A 22509-nucleotide genomic window follows, 5' to 3' on the forward strand; every position below is an offset into this window, starting at 1 on the left:
AGCATAGAGTTAGAAAAATGAGCACTTTTCACTCCTATACAAAACTATACTTCATTTCCAATATACAACTTCATTTCCAATCACTTTCATAGTCTGTAAGTGAAACACATAGGGAGTGGCTGCCCTTTTTTATGTAATTTATGTTTTGATCTACAGTGAAAGAGGTGGAAAATATCTGGTCAATTATTTTATCTTATATCTACTGTTTAAAAAATTTATATTTAAATAATCAGTGTATTATATTCATTAGATTTATATTTCATCATCAAGCTTCCTTTCCTAATTTTGTTACTGTTTTTGATTTAATCATATTAATTTTCCAAAAAGAAAGTTAAAGCATTCTCTCATCCACCATGGTTAAAGCAAAAACCCAGTAAATGTATATAAAAGTTGCTGACCATCATAAGCAAAAATATGAGTTCAATACTTTTGTGTATATGTAAGTCTTGACATATGTAATTTAGTTTAAGCCTATAATCTTCAAAATACCTTTTTATCACTAAGGCCTTAGTTTTAGCAAGTTCAGTCTGATTTAGCATGTTGCTTTCATTGTCCATTGCCATTAATGTTTTTGATTTTTTTTTAGTATTTTCAAATTACAATGATTGTTTTTCTGTAGTCTACTACCTTTTAGAAACACTTAGAATAATTAGGGTAGGATGATATCACCTGTGGGTGGAATTTTTGGGTGACAGAAAAAGCATTTTTAATTGCTGAAAATTTTTTAAAGCAATACATTTCCAGCTTCAAATACATTTGAAGAAAATTTAGACATTGTTTTCTGAGATGTTAATGGAAAAGCATAAAAAATTGTTCTTTGTCTCCCTCTTAGAATTTCTATAATTTCCAACCAATCTCAGAAACTAAAGATTTGTCTATAAAACCTTTATAGTATACTGTGCACTGGAAGGGGATATAAAACACAGATTCCGGACATTTCACTCATTCAGGACATTTTTGATTTTCATTCAAAAATCCAGGGCACTCATATTTTGGCACAGCACAATTAAGAATGTATACAGAGAAAAAGAATATGCATTGCTTTAAGTGTAAATTGAGACTACATAATACTTATTAGAGAAGTCCAGAATTCCCTGAAGATAATTGAATTCTGGGTTTTAACTTGGTTAAATACCTAGAATTTATGAAGAGAAAATATTGAAATGAATGTAAGAATATGGAAAAGTATTGAAAGTTATAATAAGTTACTTCAGTGATGTAGAGGAGAAATTATTGATCAAAAGCCTTTTTAAGAGCTAAGATTTGGCCTGGGTTTTGGTATTAGTTGATAGAATGAGTTGGAAGGGAAAGGAGAATGCTCTGCCCATCCATTCTCTCTCAGTCATTCCCACCATGAAAAAAAGTCCAAGATGTTCATTCTATTGTTCTTTTATTAAAGAACAATAAATAAAGGATTGATGATGGTTAGCATAACATTCTTATAGAAGTGTGGGGTGAAAGTATTCATAAACCTCCATGCAGAAGTTTAGTAAAAACTGACGGAGACATTGGCTTAGATGTTACATGAAGCCTTTTACCTCTTCGTTCTTAACTCCTCTGAACAACTTGTATTATAATTTGTCATATAACTATCAGTAAGTTAAGGCTTGCATAAAGAAAGACAAGCTAGTGATCTGTGAAAGGCAAGTCCTTGGTCTATTTACCTACCAAACAACCACCTTGGAAGGGAGAAAATGGAAAATGAGAGCCATGAATATCCATATGACCTCTGGCAATAACTGGCCTAATCTGTATCCCCAAATTAATCATCCAGATAAGAAACTTGGAGGAATAGGGGGTGCTGGAAAGCAGGTAAAGAAAAGAAAGCTAAAACTTTTTCTACCTAAGTGCATTAATAGAAATATTTTGATGGAAAGAATGATTATTGAAGAAACCTACTAATTGTATTAGGGAGGTACTGGATTGAAGGACTACAGATAGGAAGCTATGTAGATAATACATCTGTCTGAGACTGCTATAGAAATGGGGGATGCCAGATCCAAAACACAGTGAAGTCAATATATTGACCATAAATTGATTAGGCATTAGTAGGTGTAGGTACAAGGAAACATTATTTTCAGTTTCAAGAACATGTAAATATAATTGAAAAGAGAATGATCCAAGTCAGGATTGCAAATCTGAGAGTTATTTAGAATAAGTTTGATGTAGGAACTGTATTATTGAGTCTCCATTTGATGCAGTATTGAGGGAAGAGAAGAAAGATCTAGACTCTTTAGGGAAAACTGTAATGGTGAGAGTTCTGAAAGGATCCAGTAAGAGGGAGAGCAAGAGAGACTGTCTGTGAGTGATATGGAATATATCCAGTGGCACACTATCATGAAGGCCAAGAGAGAAAAGAGTTTCCTTTGTTGAATGTTGTAAGTGATCAAGAATACTCAAAGTTGAGAACAAAAGATAAGACAGACCAGGATTTGGTCATTGGGCATTCAAGACTTCAGGGTAATTGCAGTGGGGTTCAAAAAGAAGGTGGATGATAAAGGAGTGGAATAAGTGCATACAGAACACTTCAGTTAAGCCTGAGCCTAGAAGAATAAGGAGGCAGGAGGTGGTAGTACTAGCAAAATTGAATGCATTGTCTCTGGTTATTATTATTACTGTGATGCAGTTATATTTATCTCCCTGGAGAAGGAAATGGCAACCCATTCCAGTATTCTTGCCTGGAAAATCCCACGGACAGAGGAGCCCGGTTGGCTATAGTCCATGGGGTCGCAAAAAGTTGGACATGACTTAACTTTCACTTTCAGTTTATATTTATCTACTTAACAAATAATAAGAAATAATCAATGAAAAGTGAAGAAGTTAAGGATGTCAGAATAAAGTAACATTGCTGGCTTTGAGCCAATAAGAATTGAGCTGGGAGCTCAGTTCTGTTATTTATTTTGTTCATTATTTGGGATGTTAACATCTCTAAACCTTTGTTTCCTTATCTCTGAAAAAAAAAATACCTTGATATTTTGTGATGAGTAGATGAAATTGTAGTTCTTTCACTTTGTAGGATCATCATCATAGGGTATAAACCAGAGTTTTCATCAAAATATTAATTAATAACTAGAAAATAAATGCATAAATTAGCTTTTGAATCAGAAGGAATGGATTTGGTGAATTAGAATAAAAGTTGAGGGTGTGGATAAGGCTAAGTTCACACAGAGTCAAACAAAGGACATGGGGATGATTAGCTAATTTTATCAGTGTTAATGTAATATTCAGCTATTAATATTGATGAAGAAGTAGAAGTAATGAAATAAACATTGCTTAAGGAGAGATCAGCGATGTTTCTGGTAGTCCTGTAGGTTATGGGCCAAGATATCCATAATAGGGGAGGCATTTGCCATCTTGCAGGGTTATAAAATGAAGAATCTAAATTTAGATTGTTATAGATCTGTTGAAAGGTTATCCCTGATTCTACTCATACCAGGATCAAAAGAAATAAACAGCAGGTGATTCCTGGCAAGTGATTATGTGTACTATAATAAAGGCAGATAAGAATTTGTTTAATTTATACATACTCTCATAGATTCAATTTTTGGAGTTCAGATTCTGAAGGAAATTCAAATTAGGGAGAAATATCTGAATCAGTTGATGTTTTCAAAGTAGTGACATTCACTGTGAATAGCATAACACACTTTATAAGTGGAGATAGGTTTGTGACATTGTAATATTTAATTTGAATGAAATAAAAGGTCTCCAGTGTGACAATGGAGATATTATTAAATGATGATTATGACATAGTTTTGAAAAATGAGATCATATGGAACCCAATAAAGTAATAAACTTGTAAAAGTTGTTTTATAGATATTTATTTTTGTCATTAAGCAATAGATTAATTCAATACTCCTTAAATGGCTACTGTGGGCCACAGGCCAGGAAGATACAATGGAATACAGAAACAGTTTCTTCTCTCACAGTTTATTGTCTGATGGAGCATTGGAAAATAATCAAAGAATCACAAAGTACATGTATAATTACAAACTCTGGTTAATGACATAAAGAAATGTACTGATATATATCAGATTATGACAGAAAGACCTCAGCTGGAGTCAGAGCCTTTCCTTGGACAGGGCATTGATGATGGAATTAAAAAGATGAGGAGGAATTAACTAAGTAGAGGGTCCTCCTAGGGGCATTCCAGGCAAATGAACAACACATGCTCAGGCCAAGTAACAGGAAGGAAATGTCATCAAGTTTAAGAAAAGATCTAGAGGAGTTGAAATACAGAGCAATGGCAAAGGGAGTAGAAACCAGGTAATAGGGAGACTGCACTAGCAGCTTGCTCTTTATCTTAGGAATGGTAAACAAGTAAATTGACTAAAGAATGTTGTTAAGATGATCTGTCTCTCCAGTTACAACATAGGGAATAGTTTGGAAGTAAGAATAGATGTGAGATAGGAAGGAGGTATTTCAACAGTTCAGAGGAAGGCTACTAGTATTTTGGGATAAGATATTAATGGTGGAGATAAAGTGAAGTAAATATATTCAAGAGATAAAACTTGGAAAGGAGGTGGTAAGGGATAGGGAAGCGGGTAGATAGTGGGGTCAGGATAATGTAAAGGCAGGAACTAACGACATGGATTCCCAGATTGTATAACAGGAGGAAAGATAGAACTACCAAATACAATCAAAAAATAACTCTGTGCAGAACTGATGAGGTCTTCACTTTTAGGAAAGGAATTTTTGCCATCTTCATTACCAAGGCTCTACTTTTTCAATTATACAATATACTTAAATTTTAAAAGAGGAAAATAATGCCACCTTCAAAAGATAAAGAAAAAATTTTAAGAAGCTAACAACCTTTTCATTCTGAATCAAAAGCAAGAAAATTGAAATACCAAAATCTAGAAAAATTCATGAAACATTTGTTAAAAATGAAAAACATCTACATATAAAGCATATTATAAAGTTGGGCATATGAGCAAATGCATTGTATGGTTTTTGAGGCCTACCAGCCACTGCCCAGCTATTTCAATAGCAATACAGAACAACATAAAGGGTCAGTAACATAAAGGGTCAGTTTTCAAAAACATTAAGCATCTGATTTTTAATATATAATGCTTGATTTGAAAATGTGTGGTTCAAAGGAAAATTCTATTGATTATTTTTGTTGATTGTTGATTATTTTTTATGAGATTCATAAATGGTTAGCAATGGTAGTGTTCTTAGTCACGAAATAATGTGGGATATTTCATGTTATTATTTGCTACTGAGAAAATGCATTTTGGGTGAAAATCAAAACAATTTCCTTGTTAAATATGGAAGCCAGGGTATGACTCTTGTAGCTTCACTTATAAATTATGAGTGGCAAATTCATAGGTTTCTTACAACCAAGTAATGACTTGGTGGATTTTCAATGCAGGGAGAAAAAGGTCCCCAAGGTCCTGCAGGGAGAGATGGAGTACAAGGCCCTGTGGGTCTCCCCGGGCCTGCGGGGCCTGCTGGCTCCCCTGGAGAAGATGGAGACAAGGTGAGTACTCTTTATTTATGTTAGTACATACCATGAAAAATAAATTTTTTCTCAAAAATCCTAGATATAATCTTTCTTAAGATTAGATATAAAATCTAAAGATATATTTTTCAAAGTTTCAATATAGCTTTCTTGTGCTCAAAAGTTTTAATTTAGGGGCTTAGAATTAGAATTTTCCTGTGAAATAGTATGTGGGATCTAAACAAGACATGAACAATGGTAGTGAGAAAAATTAGCAGATGCCAAAAACTCTTATCTGTTTTTAATGTTTCTCAGATAAATGTGAAATTCGAGTAATTAGTTGTATACATTTAACCATGGTGTCTTGGATATTGTAGGGTTAAAATTTAAGAATGAGCTGCATACATCTTTGATAATCCTGTACTTCTCTATTTTTTACTAATATGTAAGTGGAGATTCTAAGATCTTGATTTTAAATGTATAGCTGTGTTGTGTTTGAATTGAATATACTTTCTAGCATTACTGTGAAATTATATAACAAAATTTGTTAACCAGTGTGCTGATAATGCATTATACTTTAGCAGTTGGAAAACTAGGAGAAAAAATAGATTGATATTTGATTAATGTGTAATTATATTTTTATATAAATCAGTGTATTTCCATTATCAGTTTATACTGGTGTTATTTCAGATGACATTGATTTTGTGAATTGAAAATCCCAGCTGTAATATTCCTCAGAGTTCAGTTGACTTTTGTTTTTCTATATGCTTATCATATAGAAAATGATCTAGACAGCAATATTAGTCAATACAGCAGAGTGATCAGTAGGCTTTTCCAATTTAAATAGTGACATTAAATGCTAGCACATAATTTAGTCATAAGATGATAGTGATCATAGTGCAATGGCAGGTATGGCATATTAGATATAAATTTTAACTCAAATATTTCAAATTCAGGGTGAAATTGGTGAACCAGGACAAAAAGGCAGCAAGGGTGACAAAGGAGAAAACGTGAGTTTCCTACTTCTTATTGAGGGGGATTGTTAATTTAATTTCTTTTGCTATTAACTATGGATATTTCTTCATATTACTATTTCCTTATGTCTCCCTATAGTATTACTACTATATTACCTCTGCAGTAACTATTCAGTTTGAGATTTGGTCAATTCTAATAAAACCTCTTTTCAAAACTTTGTGTGAAGAAATGAAATAATTCAAACCTTAAAACCTCAGAATGAGACTAAACTATCTGCAGTTTTCCCCTCCATTGCTTTTACACTGTTAGTTCAAATACCATATGGTTTAAACACAGATAACATCTTTGTGTTGCTATGAAAAAGACCCTGACCTAGTGGAAACCTGAAAGGTACCCTGGTAGTCCCTCAACCACATCTCCAGAGCCTATGCTTCAAACATTGTATCCAATGTGTGGCAGTTTTAAGGAAAAGAGCGGTACAATTCCATGACTCTCGTGTCTGGATCTTTTATAGTGCCTGATTGTATAAAAAAAAAAAAAAAGAAAGAAAACAGTTAAGAAAATATGTTTATGCATGGAAGACTCATAAAGCTACTGAAATCTATTGCTTAAAATAAGGAGTTCTGGTTTACTGAAAACATAACACTGAATTTGCATGTGTTTACATATGAGAAAAATTCTAGGTTTTCATATATCCTTACTTTCTGTCTATATAGAATTCCCCACAACCTATTTTTCTTTTGGAAAATATCATATATATGAACTTTTTCATGTCTCTTTTTGAGATATAGATATCTCACTAAAGAAATCTGGTATTTTGAAAATTTTCAAGTGTGAAACTTTGACATGATTTATAAATATTCGCATAGAAATCCTTTTTTAAATATCAACAGTATTACAGATGAGAATGTTTTCAATAACTGCCAATTTAAAAGTGATTGCAAGTAAGCAACTCTGAGGCTCAAGAAGTAAAATAAATAATGGTTGACTGCACTAAATGCAAAAACCTTTTTCTCCAAGAAGTGTATAGATGCTTAATAGATTTTGATCAATCAAATGTTCTGTACTATATAACAGGCTCTTCTGGCTTCAGTTTCAAATTTACAGATTTTTATCTCATTTCAGGGTCCTCCTGGTCCCCCAGGTCTTCAAGGTCCAGTTGGTGCCCCTGGAATTGCTGTAAGTGTTCCTCTTTGTTCAGCAAATCTTAAGTCCTTTCTGTTCTCTGATTAGATAGATCCATGAACTGTCACATAACCAGTCGATTTCATGTGGTAATAGGTTTGTTTGTATGCTTAACATTGAATCAAGTTTAAATTATCTAATATAGGTAGCCAAGTTGATCTTTATAAACAAAAAACACTGTGACATCATTGGAAGATAGCTAATAACCAGTTGGGAAGTACTTAATTTGTAGGAAATTCTGAACATTATTTTCCCTTGTTATGTAGCTCTTATTTCACTTGATAAACATGAGAAAAATCAGAATAAGTCATATTCCATAATCAAATAATGTAAGCAAAACAAACAATGGTATATTTGCAGCAGATCATACAAATTTTACCTACTTATCACTTGGTTGCTTATAATAGACCAACTTTGATTAAATGAGGAATGATTATATTTTTATGATGTCTTATGGCAGAATCATGATTTTTTCCAGTTTGTGATCATTTGTATCGGTCTTCTCTAGGGAGGTGATGGTGAACCAGGTCCCAGAGGTCAGCAGGGGATGTTTGGACAAAAAGGTGATGAGGGTGCCAGAGGTTTCCCAGGACCTCCTGGTCCCATAGGTCTTCAGGTAAGACGTTTTCTGCATTGCACATCCAGTCATTCCCACTTACTTCTCACACCAGGTTTTCTGGTGGATGTAAAACAAAGCAGAGGTCCTTTTTTCTATCTAGAAACTCGGATTTTAAGTATAATAACCATTTTACTTAAACATATATCTGAACTTTAACTGCTTTTTACCAATTACTATTAATTTTTCTGAAACTTCATCAGCCTTGGCTTCTGTTTCTGGAGATTATTTAGCCCCACCTTAGGTTTAATACTGCTTTTCTTCATTCTCATTGTATATGGAAAATGAATGACAAGCTTCTTTAAGTGTATATCGAAAAGCACGATGTTAGAAAAGTTCTTTCACATATCTCACGGCAGGAAAATTAGTACTCGAGATGGCTAGCAGAAACAAAGAGCCTTTTGAGAAATAGCAAACTGTCAATCACAACTGGGGCTTCTCAGGTGGTGCTAGTGGTAAAGGATCTTCCTGCCAGTGAAGTAGACACAAGAGACTGGTTCCATCTCTGGGTGGAGAAGATCCCCTGGAGTGTGAAATGGTAACTCACTCCAGTATTCTTGCCTGGACAATTCCAGGGACAGAGGAGCCGGTGGGCTACAGTCCATGAGGTGGCAGAGTCAGACACAACGAAGTGACTGACTGCACACATACACACACATACACAAGACTGTAGCTATTAACAGAAATTGCCAACAGCAAATGTTAAGCAATAAGAGGTAAAATAGGCTTCCCTTCCCTGGTGGCTCAGATCATAAAGAATCTACCTATCATGTAGGAGATTGGGTTCTATCCCTGGGTCAGGAAGATTCCCCTGGAGAAGGGAATGTCTACCCACTCCAGTATTTTTGCCTGGAGAATTCTATAAACAGAGGATGCTGCCACACTACAGTCCACGGGGTCACAAAGAGTCAGGCAGGACCTCATCGACTAGCACTTTCACAATAGGTAAAATAAACAAATAAACATTCAGTTCAGTTAGCCGCTCAGTCATGTCCAATTCTGCAATCCCATTGACTGCAACACTCCAGGTTTCCCTGTCCATAGCCAATTCCTAGAGCTTGCTCAAACTCATGTCCATGCAGTCAGTGATGCCATCCAATGATCTCATTCTCTGTCGTCCCCTTCTCCTCCTGCCTTCAATCTTTCCCAGCATCAGGGGCTTTTCCAATGAGTCAGTTCTTCGCATTAGGTGGCCAAAGTATTGGAGCTTCAGCTCCAATCATTTAAATAACTTAAATGACTAAAATAATCTTTAAAATAACTTCTTATATTTAGAATTATAATTTGTATTTTAGTAAACCCATTAGGACTGTGGCTTAGATCATGAACTCCTTATTGCCAAATTCAGACTTAAATTGAAGAAAGTAGGGAAAACCACTAGACCATTCAGGTATGACCTAAATCAAATCCCTTATGATTATACAGTGGAAGTGAGAAATAGATTTAAGGGCCTAGATCTGATAGATAGAGTGCCTGATGAGCTATGGAATGAGGTTCGTGACATTGTACAGGAGACAGGGATCAAGACCATCCCCACAGAAAAGAAATGCAAAAGCAAAATGGCTGTCTGGGGAGGCCTTACAAACAGCTGTGAAAAGAAGAGAAGCAAAAAGCAAAGGAGAAAAGGAAAGATATAAACATCTGAATGCAGAGTTCCAGAGAATAGCAAGAAGAGATAAGAAAGCCTTCTTCAGTGACCAATGCAAAGAAATAGAGGAAAACAACAGAATGGGAAAGACTAGGGATCTCTTCAAGAAAATCAGAGATACTAAAGGAACATTTCATGCAAAGATAGGCTCGATAAAGGACAGAAATAGTATGGACCTAACAGAAGCAGAAGATATTAAGAAGAGATGGCAAGAATACACAGAAGAACTGTACAAAAAAGATCTTCACGACCCAGAAAATCACGATGGTGTGATCACTCACCTAGAGCCAGACATCCTGGAATGTGAAGTCAAGTGGACCTTAGAAAGCATCACTATGAACAAAGCTAGTGGAGGTGATGGAATTCCAGCTGAGCTGTTCCAAATCCTGAAAGATGATGCTGTGAAAGTGCTGCACTCAATATGCCAGCAAATTTGGAAAACTCAGCAGTGGCCACAGGACTGGAAAAGGTCAGTTTTCATTCCAATCCCAAAGAAAGGCAATGCCAAAGAATGCTCAAACTACTGCACAATTGCACTCGTCTCACACGCTAGTAAAGTAATGCTTAAAATTCTTCAAGCTAGGCTTCAGCAATATGTGAACCATGAACTTCCTGATGTTCAAGCTGGTTTTAGAAAAGGCAGAGGAACCAGAGATCAAATTGCCAACATCTGCTGGATCATGGAAAAAGCAAGAGAGTTCCAGAAAAACATCTATTTCTGCTTTATTGACTATGCCAAAGTCTTTGTGTGGATCACAATAAACTGTGGAAAATTCTGAAAGAGACGGGAATACCAGATCACCTAACCTGCCTCTTGAGAAATCTGTATGCAGGTCAGGAAGCAACAGTTAGAACTGGACATGGAACAACAGACTGGTTCCAGATAGGAAAAGGAGTTTGTCAAGCCTGTATATTGTCATCCTGTTTATTTAACTTATATGCAGAATACATCATGAGAAACGCTGGACTGGAAGAAACACAAGCTGGAATCAAGATTGCTGGGAGAAATATCAATAACCTCAGATATGCAGATGATACCACCCTTATGGCAGAAAGTGAAGAGGAACTCAAAATCTGATCTGATCTGATGTGAAACCCATTAAGAAGTACTACGTTGTAAAACATTGTAGGCTAAGAAATTGTCTTTAAATATAGCTTATAACTGGGTTGTTAGGCAAAACATTGCATAGTAGATGTCTGTCTGAGTTGCCTTTCTTCGATATGATGTTAACCGCTTCCTACAAACTGGAAACATCTGGCTTTCTTCTGCCACTTGTTTATTCGATACTTACCTAGTGATTCTCTAAAAGATCATAAAATTTTGTTTAAATGATATTTGGGTACATATGGATATTAGTTATGCCACATTAGCAATTTTATAAATGATTAAATCATCTAGTTCATAATAATTTTTAATATTAAAAGTACCTTCAGTTCAGTTCAGTCACTCAGTCATGTCTGACTCTCTGCGACCCCATGAATCGCAGCACGCCAGGCCTCCCTGTCCATCACCATCTCCCGGAGTTCACTCAGACTCATGTCCATCGTTTCGGTGACACCATCCAGCCATCTCATCCTCTGTCATCCCCTTCTCCTCCTGCCCCCAATCCCTCCCAGCATCAGAGTCTTTTCCAATGAGTCAGTTCTTTGCATCAGCTGGCCAAAGTACTGGAGTTTCAGCTTTAGCATCATTCCTTCCAAAGAAATCCCAGGGCTGATCTCCGTTAGGATGGACTGATTGGATCTCCTTGCAGTCCAAGGGACTCTCAAGAGTCTTCTCCAACACCACAGTTCAAAAGCATCAATTCTTTGGCGTTCAGCTTTCTTCATAGTCCAACTATCACGTCCATTCATGACCACTGGAAAAACCATATCCTTGACTATACGGATCTTTGTAGGCAATGTAATGTCTCTGCTTTTGAATATGCTATCTAGGTTGGTCATAACTTTACTTCCAAGGAGTAAGTGTCTTTTAATTTCATGGCTGCAATCACCATCTGCAGTGATTTTGGAACCCAAAAAAATAAAGTCCGACACTGTTTCCACTGTTCCCCCATCTATTTCCCATGAAGTGATGGGACAGGATGCCATGATCTTCGTTTTCTGAATGTTGAGCTTTAAGCCAACTTTTTCACTCTCCTCTTTCACTTTCATCAAGAGGCTTTTTAGTTCCTCTTCACTTTCTGCCGTAAGGGTGGTGTCATCTGCATATCTGAGGTTATTGATACTTCTCCCGGCAATCCTGATTCCAGCCTGTGTTTCTTCCAGTCCAGCATTTCTCATGATATACTCTGCATATAAATTAAATAAACAGGGTGACAATATACAGCCTTGATGGACTCCTTTTCCTATTTGGAACCAGTCTGTTGTTCCATGTCTAGTTCTAACTGTTGCTTCCTGACCTGCATACCAATTTCTCAAGAGGCAGATCAGGTGGTCTGGTATTCCCATCTCTTTCAGAATTTTCCACAGTTTGTTGTGATCCACACAGTCAAAGGCTTTGGCATGTCAATAAAGCAGAAATAGATGTTTTTCTGGAACTCTCTTGCTTTTTCCATGATCCAGCAGATGTTGGCAATTTGATCTCTGGTTCCTCTGCCTTTTCTAAAACCAGCTTGAACATCAGGAAGTTCACAGTTCACATATTGCTGAAGCCTGGTTTGGAGAATTTTGAGCATTACTTTACTAGCGTGTGAGATGAGTGCAATTGTGCGGTAGTTTGAGCATTCTTTGGCATTGCCTTTCTTTGGGATTGGAATGAAAACTGACCTTTTCCAGTCCTGTGGCCACTGCTGAGTTTTCCAAATTTGCTGGCATATTGAGTGCAGCACTTTCACAGCATCATCTTTCAGGATTTGGAACAGCTCAGCTGGAATTCCATCACCTCCACTAGCTTTGTTCATAGTGATGCTTTCTAAGGTCCACTTGACTTCACATTCCAGGATGTCTGGCTCTAGGTGAGTGATCACACCATCGTGATTTTCTGGGTCGTGAAGATCTTTTTTGTATAGTTCGTCTGTGTATTCTTGCCATCTCTTCTTAATATCTTCTGCTTTGTTAGGTCCATACCATTTCTGTCCTTTATCGAGCTCATCTTTGCATGAAATGTTCCTTTGGTATCTCTGATTTTCTTGAAGAGATCCCTAGTCTTTCCCATTCTGTTGTTTTCCTCTATTTCTTTGCACTGATCGCTGAAGAAGGCTTTCTTATCTCTTCTTGCTATTCTCTGGAACTCTGTATTCAGATGTTTATATCTTTCCTTTTCTTCTTTGCTTTTCACTTCTTTTCTTTTCACAGCTATTTGTAAGGCCTCCCCAGACAGCCATTTTGCTTTTGCATTTCTTTTCTATGGGAATGATCTTGATCCCTGTCTCCTGTGCAATGTCATGAACCTCATTCATCAGGCACTCTATCTATCAGATCTAGGCCCTTAAATCTATTTCTCACTTCCACTGTATAATCATAAGGGATTTGATTTAGGTCATACCTGAATGGTCTAGTGGTTTTCCCTACTTTCTTCAATTTAAGTCTGAATTTGGCAATAAGGTGTTCATGGTCTGAGCCACAGTCAGCTCCTGGTCTTGTTTTTGCTGACTGTATAGAGCTTCTCCATCTTTGGCTGCAAAGAATATAATCAATCTGATTTCGGTGTTGACCATCTGGTGATGTCCATGTATAGAGTCTTCTCTTATAAATAAGCAATGCTGAGCAATATATATCAGTATGTATGCTGGTGCTGCTGCTGCTAAGTCACTTCACTCATGTCCGACTGTGTGCAACCCCATAGGTGGCAGCCCAGCAGGCTCCTCTGTCCCTGGGATTCTCCAGGCAAGAATACTGGAGGGGTTGCCATTTCCTTTTCCAGTGCATGCATGCATGCTAAGTCGCTTCAATCATGTCTGACTCTATGCAACCCTATGCAGAGCAGCCAACCAGGCTCCTCTGTCCACAGGATTCTCCAGGCAAGAATACTGGAGTGGGTTGCCATTTCCTTCTCTACAGTTGTATGAGCAGCACATATATTTGAAAATAACAAGGCATTAGAAATTAGATTGCTGATGTATATATTACCATTCATTTTCTGCTTTTTCATTTAACTGATTATTCTGAATTCTATAAGGTTGTAATTTAGAAATTTAGTTGTCATGATTAAAAAAGGTGCCTTGTAACTTGTATTTACAAAATATTGTATTTTAAAAAGTCTTCATTTACACAGAGTAAGAAATATGATATTTGATGAAGGTGATTCAAGAAATCAATTCCCAAAAAAATTGATTATATTTTCCCAGAGTACCTCTTTAAATCAGGAATCTGAAAAGATGTTAATTTAATTACCATGCTCACAATTGTGTCTTCATCCTTTAATTGAGTCTTTGGGGCAGAATAGATGTTAGCAATTATATTAGACATTAATAATAATAATGTAGAAGTCTAGTTGCTTACTATTTGTCTCCATATGAAGAACACACATAGAATGAGAGTTCTTGGCCTGAATTCATTTTTTATTTCATCATTTAAGAGGTAAATGATTTTAAATTAACAGATCTTATAGCAGAATCTCTCTATGCATAAATTACTCCTTAGAAAAATGCTGGGACATTTGAAAACTGATTAATACTGGACTGCCATTTTTCACATTTAGTTGCTGCAAAAAAAGGATTTGACTCATTGTGTTTCTACTGATTTCAATAATAAGAACATTCTGTCTAAACTTGGGGCTTCCTTGGTAACTCAGTTGGTAAAGAATAACCCTACAATTCAGGAGACCCCAGTTCAATGACTGAGTCAGGAAGATCTGCTGGAGAACGAATAGGCTACCCACTCCAGTATTTGGCTTCCTTTGTTACTCAGCTGGTAAAGAATCTGCCTGCAATGCAAGAGAATTTGAACTATAATCAAACTTCATAAAAAGAGATAAATATTTCAATATTTTTCTATTGGGTGGTTTCTACTGAACTAATATCAAGAATAACATATGCATAAATAAAATGGCAATGCAGACTAGGTGTGTTATAGAAATATAAGACAACTATGAACTAATATTTATATAACATTCAATTTGGAAATCACAAATCAGATGCACTATATACTACAGTTGGTGGGATACAAGGAATGTGATTGTTAATTTATGTGGTGTTTATAAGAGCTTAATTATGTTTACATTGTAATGCTTAATACTTAAGGAAATGGGCTTAAACTGAAATGTTTATTTCATCTATGTTAAAAATCTACTTGTCTTTTTAAGAATTTGAGTTTATGTTCTCCATCAATGAATTAGAATCTCTTTGGTTGTGGATCTTGGAATCTAAAATTTTAGTGACCTCTTTCAGATTATCTTTAAGCGGGATAAAATTGGAAACACTACCTGGCTATTTCCTCCCAGGAACTTCTCTAGTAATTCTAGGAGCTAGCATCAGTTGACAATAACCATTTGGCAAGTACATATGATAGGCTATTTTCCTAGACATCTAACTTACAAAATGAGAAAAAATAAATGAAATTCTGATATATGTTATTATAAATCAGTAATTAAGATTTCCTTATACAAATGAATATACAGAACATTAAAAAATTTACAAATATACTCAGTAAAGTATCCTCTCGCCAAACTGAGAGTCATATGGAATTGGTATATCACAAAAACAATTTAGTGGCTTATTACCAGCATTTAAAAACTGAAATATAACAAGATAAGGATAAAAATATCAAATATCATCATTATCTATTCAAGATTACTTTTTTCTTTTTTAAAATTAATTTATTTTAATTGGAGGCTAATTACTTTACAATACTGTTTTGGTTTTTGCCATACATTGATATGAATCAGCCATGGGTGTACATGTGTTCCCCATCCTGAACCCTCTCCCACCTCCCTTCCCATCCCATACTTCTGCATCATCCCAGTGCACTAGCTGTGAGCACCCTGTCTCATGCATTGAACCTGGACTGGCGAACTATTTCACATATGATAATATAGATGTTTCAATGCTATTCTCTCAGATCATCTTACCCTCGCCCTCTCTCACAGAGTCCAATAGACTGTTCTATACAGCTGTGTCTCCACTGTCCCGCATATAGGGTTATTGTTACCATCTTTCTAAATTACATATACATGCATTAGTATACTGTATTGGGCCTGGCGTGCTGCGGTTTGTGGGGCCGCAAAGAATTGGACACAACTGAGTGACTGAACTGAACTGATACTGTATTGGTGTTTTTCTTTCTGACTTACTTCACTCTGTATAATAGGCTCCAGTTTCATCCACTTCATTAGAACTGATTCAAATTTATTCTTTTTAATGGCTGAGTAATATTCCATTGTGTATATGTACCATAGCTTTCTTATCCATTCATCTGCTAATGGACACATGTACACCCATGGCTGATTCATGTGAATGTATGGCAAAAACCACTACAATATTGTAAAGTAATTAGCTTCCAATTAAAATTAATTAAAATATAAATTCTATATTTCATTAAAATCTCTATTTTTCCCTGGTGCTCTGCCAGTTGTTAGAGACAAAAGATTGACCTGAAAGAGCAATGTCCCATGAGTTCAGTTCAGTTCAATTGCTCAGTTATGTCCAATACTCTGTGACCCCGTGGACTGCAGCACACCAGGCTTCCCTGTCCATAACCAACTCCTGAAGCTTGCTCAAACTCATGACCATTGAGTTGTTGATGCCATCCAACCATCTCATCTTCTGTCATCCCCTTCTCCTCCTGCCTTCAATCTTTCCCAGCATCAGGGTCTTTTCCATTGAGTCAGTTCTTCACATCAGGTGGCCAAAGTATTGGAGTTTCAGCTTCAGCATCAGTCCTTCCAATGAATATTCAGGACTGATTTCCTTTAGGATTGTCTGGTTGGATCTCCTTGCAGTCTGAGGAACTCTCAAGAGTCTTCTCCAACACCACAGTTCAAAAGCATCAATTCTTCTGTGCTCAGATTTCTTCATAGTCCAACTCTCACATCCATACATGACTACTGGAAAACCATAGCCTTGATTAGACAGACCTTTTTTGGCAAAGTAATGTCCCTGCTTTTTAATATGCTGTCTAGGTGGGTCATTGCTTTTCTTCCAAGGAGTAATCGTCTTTTAATTTCATAGCTGCAGTCACCATCTGCAGTGATTTTGGAGTGCTCCAAAATAAAGTGTCTCACTATTTCCATTGTTTCCCCATCTATTTGCCATGAAGTGATGGGACCGGATGTCATGATCTTTGTTTTCTGAATGTTGAGTTTTAGGCCAACTTTTTCACTCTCCTCTTTCACTTTCATTAAGAGGCTCTTTAGTTCTTCTTCAGTTTCTGCCATAAGGGTGGTGTCATCTGTGTATCTGAGGTTATTGATGTATCGCCCAGCAATCTTGGTTCCAGCTTGTGCTACATCCATCCTAGCACTTTGCATGATATATTCTGCATATAAGTTAAGTAAGCAGGGTGACAATATACAGCCTTGACATCCCATGAGTATAAGTATGCAAACAAGTGGTACAATTGTGTTTTTAAGTGTACGATTCAAATGTGTACAAAGTATTATAAAAGAAGAAATATAAACAGATATGATGAGGGGAATTAGGAAAATCAAGAGGGAGTACAGTAATTTTTTTTGCTGGCCCATAAAGATAGGGCCAGGTGAAATCTGAGTGCAGCTGCTCTGATTTTATTCAATAGCATAGAACCTCTCCTAAAGCAATTACACTGCAATTGAACATAAAGGAAATAGATTTGAGTAAATAAAGGAAGTGTAATATATCAGGTCTCTTGGCCTTATGAGTTTTTAAGATCCAGAACTGGAATTAACAGGTCAAGAGATCAGAAGATATTTGTAACCCTGGACATATGTTGGATGGAATATTTATTTTCAAAGGAGTTTTGTCTAACTGTTCCTATCTATAAAATCCTCACCGGGAAGAGGTGTCCTAAAATAATTTGGAACAAGATTTTTCAAAAACATTTTTACAATGTTAATTCCATATACTACTCATAAAAGATAGAGAAAATGATTAGGTATTCATAAATTCCCAGAACAAATTATATATTTAGTTCTTGTAATTGAAATCAAAAGTATAATACTATGCAAAGCATGAATTTTGTGAATGTACATATATGATTCCCTAATTTTAGTCAATATTTGCATTATGTGTATTTTGACAGATGATAGTTTATGAGTCTTAATTCCACATTCTTATTTAGCTGTATTTAACTTTGAATTCTATATGAGAAATTGGACAAATATTTCTTTTTAAATACATGAATGAATTTTACTGTTTTTCTATTTATATTTTCTTAGGGTCTTCCAGGCCCACCTGGTGAAAAAGGAGAGAATGGGGATGTTGGTCCCATGGTAAGTTTTTATTTTCTAGAATTGATGTATATTGTGAATTTCCACATCACTAGTATCTTTCTCAAGGCTTATTAATATAAACAAAGTAGTCTTAAAGGTTATGACTTTTCAGATTGTTGGCTCCCTGTTCCTCACCCAGACTTGCACCTGCCACTTTTAAAGTTTCTCGCACTGTCTTGACTATTTCTCTCTCTTTCCTTTTTCTCTCTTCAGAATAATGTTGTGCACACATATGGCCTTTTTTGGTTGATATATTGTTATATCTGTTTTATTTCTCTGTGTATATATTGTTGCTGCTGCTGCTAAGTCGCTTCAGTCTGTCCAACTCTGTGCGACCCCATAGACAGCAGTCCACCAGGGGCTCCCCTGTGCCTGGGATTCTCCAGGAAAGAACACTGGAATGGGTTGCCATTTAAACTGCTACACTTTGTTGTTTTTTTTTTTTTACACTTTGTTTTTTTTTTTTTAGTCTTTAGCTTTAGCTCTGGCCTTTGATGTGAAACAGGTGAATAATAGATAATTGTTACCCAGGATTTAGGTAACTAACAAATGTTAACGTACTATTAAAAATTAATTACCCTTTAAAACAAATTCTTAATTTAATGAGGAATTTTATCTTAATCAAAATGCTTTGGCCTAATAATATTCAATTATTGATTCTGGATTTTTGCTCTAAATTTAATATTTCAGCTAAAAATTTAAAATACATATATTTGTTGATCAAGCACTACCTTGGTAAGGAAAAAATAAGCCAGGGTCATTGACATCTATAATGAAATGAATACATTTTCTAATTGCTCTTTCCCTTTGGTAAACATTGCCTCCAATATTTGCTCCCTTCAAAATACATATTTTGATAATTTTATACTTACATGTTAGATTTTATAAGGAACAAGAAACATAAACATTGCCCATTCAAAATAACTAATTAATACCCTAAAGAGTTTCAGTTGCATAGCAAGCTTCTCTCTGAATACTCTTGCTATGGTCCCCTGAATCATTAATACATTCTCTCTGATTTATGGTAATAGCTAATAGCTAATAGTCAAACATGACATGAGAATAAACTGTGACCTCTAAGTACTAATGCCCTGGGATTTACTACAGATGAATTTAAACACAGTCTTGAAGTAAGGGGTTCTGGCCATCAGTATTTTACAAAAATTGTCCCAAGGTAATTTTAATGCATAGCCAGGAGCAAGAACCTTTATTTAAGGATGACAACTAAACAGTTAATCTTATTCCAGTTCTGGCATATATAACATGAGAGCTGACATTAAAAAAGTGAAAATATACAAATAAAAAATATAGAATTAATGAATTCTAAATCTACTCAAGCACTGTTTATTTTCCCAACTTTATGTCTCCTTTATACTCTAGCATTCTAGTATATTCTGGTATATAATATTTTAGTTGCATTATGAATTCATTGTACTGGATAGTATTAATAGACTTTTATAATTTTTAATTAAATTGTTCTTCCTGCAGTTCTAATTTCCCCATATCTATGTGTAAAGAAGCATTTGCTAACATGATCTTGTATCCATTAAGAATGATACCTGATTTGCTTTATTGACTATGATTTTGCAGACTGAAGCTTCTTTTTGTTTTCTTAATCACAAAATGAAAACATCAGGAATGCATTTGAGTTCAGTCTACATAAACCTTAATATTCTTCTCTTACAGGGTCCACCTGGTCCTCCAGGCCCAAGAGGTCCTCAAGGTCCCAATGGAGCTGATGTAAGACTGTGAAATATGTTAGTTATTTTGAAGTTATATAGATATTACATAATGGCAGGCAGTATCTAAAATACAATGGGGATAATTACACTCCTTTGAAATGTTTACATGAACAATAGCTTAAGTGTCATTTACTCACTTCATTTTTTTTAAAGGAAAAGAAAGGCTTCGTAGGGAGCTAGTCCCTACAAATGTTACTATAATATAGATACAAAGTTTATATTCATTATATATTTAGTGAGAAATATATATTGAGTGAGAAATATTCACTAAAGCACCACATTGTTCAGTTCAAATTACTGTCTTGCACATAATAATTCTACACTGCTGCTGAATTGTTTCAGATTTAACCTTTATTTTTTACAACTGCTTGAGGAGATGGTTTGTAATTGCCTTGATTACAGTAGCCTAGGTCTGTGCCCCAAACATCCTTTATCTAAAAGTTTTGCAATTTTGTATTTTTTTCTGTAAAATATATCAGAGTAATGTGTGCATTATAATATATTTACTTCTTACCTTGTAAAAAATGTTTCCTCTTAATTGTATAAGTGATCTCCCCCAAGCTTAACTGTTGACTGATTGTTCCAATATTACAGGTGTGTAATGTCATATTTATCTTATTGTTACTATTAACAAATTTATAGGCTTTGGTGTTCTGTTTCCATTTGCCTTTCCCTTTTCATAAAGAGCAAGTTATTTATTCTTGTCTTTATTGCTCTTCTGTTATTCCTGGTTTTAATGCTGGCAGGCCAGAACTAGGTAAAATAAATTACATGCAGATATACTAAAAATGCTTTTAGGTTTTAATTCTTCTAAGTCATTTAAAGACTAAGAGATGGTTTATATTGTTTTTGCATGGATTGTAATATTCTTAATCAGAGTCATATTTTGATCCACTAAGAAAATCTGCAAAACCATCCTCTAAATCTGATCTACTCAACTGGCAGAAAAATTGAAATTATGTTCCAAGTATCAACTGACATGACTAGAGTTGGAAAGTCCTCTGCTTTATCTCCAGAATTCTGGTGCATTTGAAAATCAATGTAACACAATTAAATTATTTGCTATCCAGCACATTTGACAACTTCATAAAGTTCATCATTTTGTCTCATCTTTCAAATGACTTGAGATATTCTTGCACATATTTCTCTCTTTGAGAACAAGTGGATGTATGTTTATGAATTTATATCTTATTACAAGAGTAAGGATAACTGTATTCCCTTTCTTACACTGCAGGGACCACAAGGACCTCCAGGATCCATTGGCTCAGTTGGTGGTGTTGGAGAAAAGGTAAGGGATGCAGTGATAGACAGTTAAAGCAGGAGTTTAATAATATCAGTTAGTATTTTAAGGGCTTATAATAGTTGTGTCTTTCTAATGTTTTGCACATATTTATATCATCTTCTGTGATAGTGAAATAAATTAAAAGTAAAATGATTTAGAGGTGTAACATTTTTTATTGCCAGGTATGGTGCTGGGTGGTATAAATGGATTACTCCCGGTAATTAACAAAACCACCCCATGATGATAATATTTTATCCACATTTTTAGGCTAAGTGTGCAGAATATAGAGAATATCAGTAATTTCATCAAAGTTTTGTCAATAGAAAGTGACTAAATCAAGATCCACTTTAACCCAGGTATATTTGATTAGACTGTGTCTGTAGTAACATTCTACTGAAAATAGAAGAGATTGGTTGATGCAACTGACTTAAAAGGGAGAAAAGAATCCTTCACAATACAAAAGAATTAATCATTTATTTTGTGATATTTGGACAAAATTGTCCAAATATGTATTTTCATTACTAAATTTACTAAATTTTCATTACTAAATACAGTAATTGTATTTTCATTACTAATTGAGCTTCCCTAGTGTCTCAGACAGTAGAGTCTGCCTGCAGTGCAGGAGACCTGGGTTCAATCCTGGATTGGGAAGATCCCTTGGAGAAGGAAATGGCAACCCACTCCAGTATTCTTGCCTGGAAATCCCATGGATGGAGGAGCCTGGCAGGCTTCAGTCCATGGGATCGCAAAGAGTCGGACACAACTGAGTGACTTCAATTTACTTTACTTTTTTCATTACTAATACTGTCTTTGGCACTTTTCAAAATAGTTGACATTGATATAATATCTGGGCTCTGAATAGTTTCCTTTTATCATGAAAATGATTTTATTTAAAATATCTGCTTTTCCTTTTTATAAAAATGATAAAATGATTCTCTTATTTGTTATTTATGCATTCACTCTCATTTCTTAAAAGAGCTTTCAAGAAAATTAACATTAATATTGTTTTACTTAAAAAATAAATTCTTCATTAGTTTGAGGCATAGAAATGTCATGCTATAAAATATGCAGTGGAAAAAATTTAGAAATTTCCTGTGTTTGCTTCAGTTTTGTTAATAAATATCAGAAGTATAGACTTATCATAAAAATGATTCTGTTGTTTAGTCTCAAAAATTTTGATGTACCATATATTACATTCATGATTTATTTTTGTTAAAAGATTTAGTCCTCAGAAAAGATATGTAATTGGTTGAGAATCTAGTACTTTAGTGTTT

The 22509-nt window shown here is 35.2% G+C and overlaps 1 protein-coding gene across 3 annotated transcripts in view; it reads left to right on the forward strand.

Moving 5' to 3' along the window:
* The window catches only part of COL11A1 (collagen type XI alpha 1 chain), a 226869-nt gene that overhangs the window by 165211 nt on the left and 39149 nt on the right, over positions 1–22509 (forward strand). For all 3 annotated transcript variants that reach the window (XM_061411030.1, XM_061411027.1, XM_061411031.1), the window contains 7 exons: positions 5372–5479; positions 6397–6450; positions 7541–7594; positions 8109–8216; positions 18158–18211; positions 19898–19951; positions 21188–21241. In XM_061411030.1, coding sequence (XP_061267014.1) covers positions 5372–5479; positions 6397–6450; positions 7541–7594; positions 8109–8216; positions 18158–18211; positions 19898–19951; positions 21188–21241 — 486 coding nt within the window. The remainder of the gene's footprint in view (positions 1–5371; positions 5480–6396; positions 6451–7540; positions 7595–8108; positions 8217–18157; positions 18212–19897; positions 19952–21187; positions 21242–22509) is intronic.

This window comes from Bos javanicus, chromosome 3 (genome assembly GCF_032452875.1).
Source record: "Bos javanicus breed banteng chromosome 3, ARS-OSU_banteng_1.0, whole genome shotgun sequence".
NCBI classification, from domain to species: domain Eukaryota; kingdom Metazoa; phylum Chordata; class Mammalia; order Artiodactyla; family Bovidae; genus Bos; species Bos javanicus.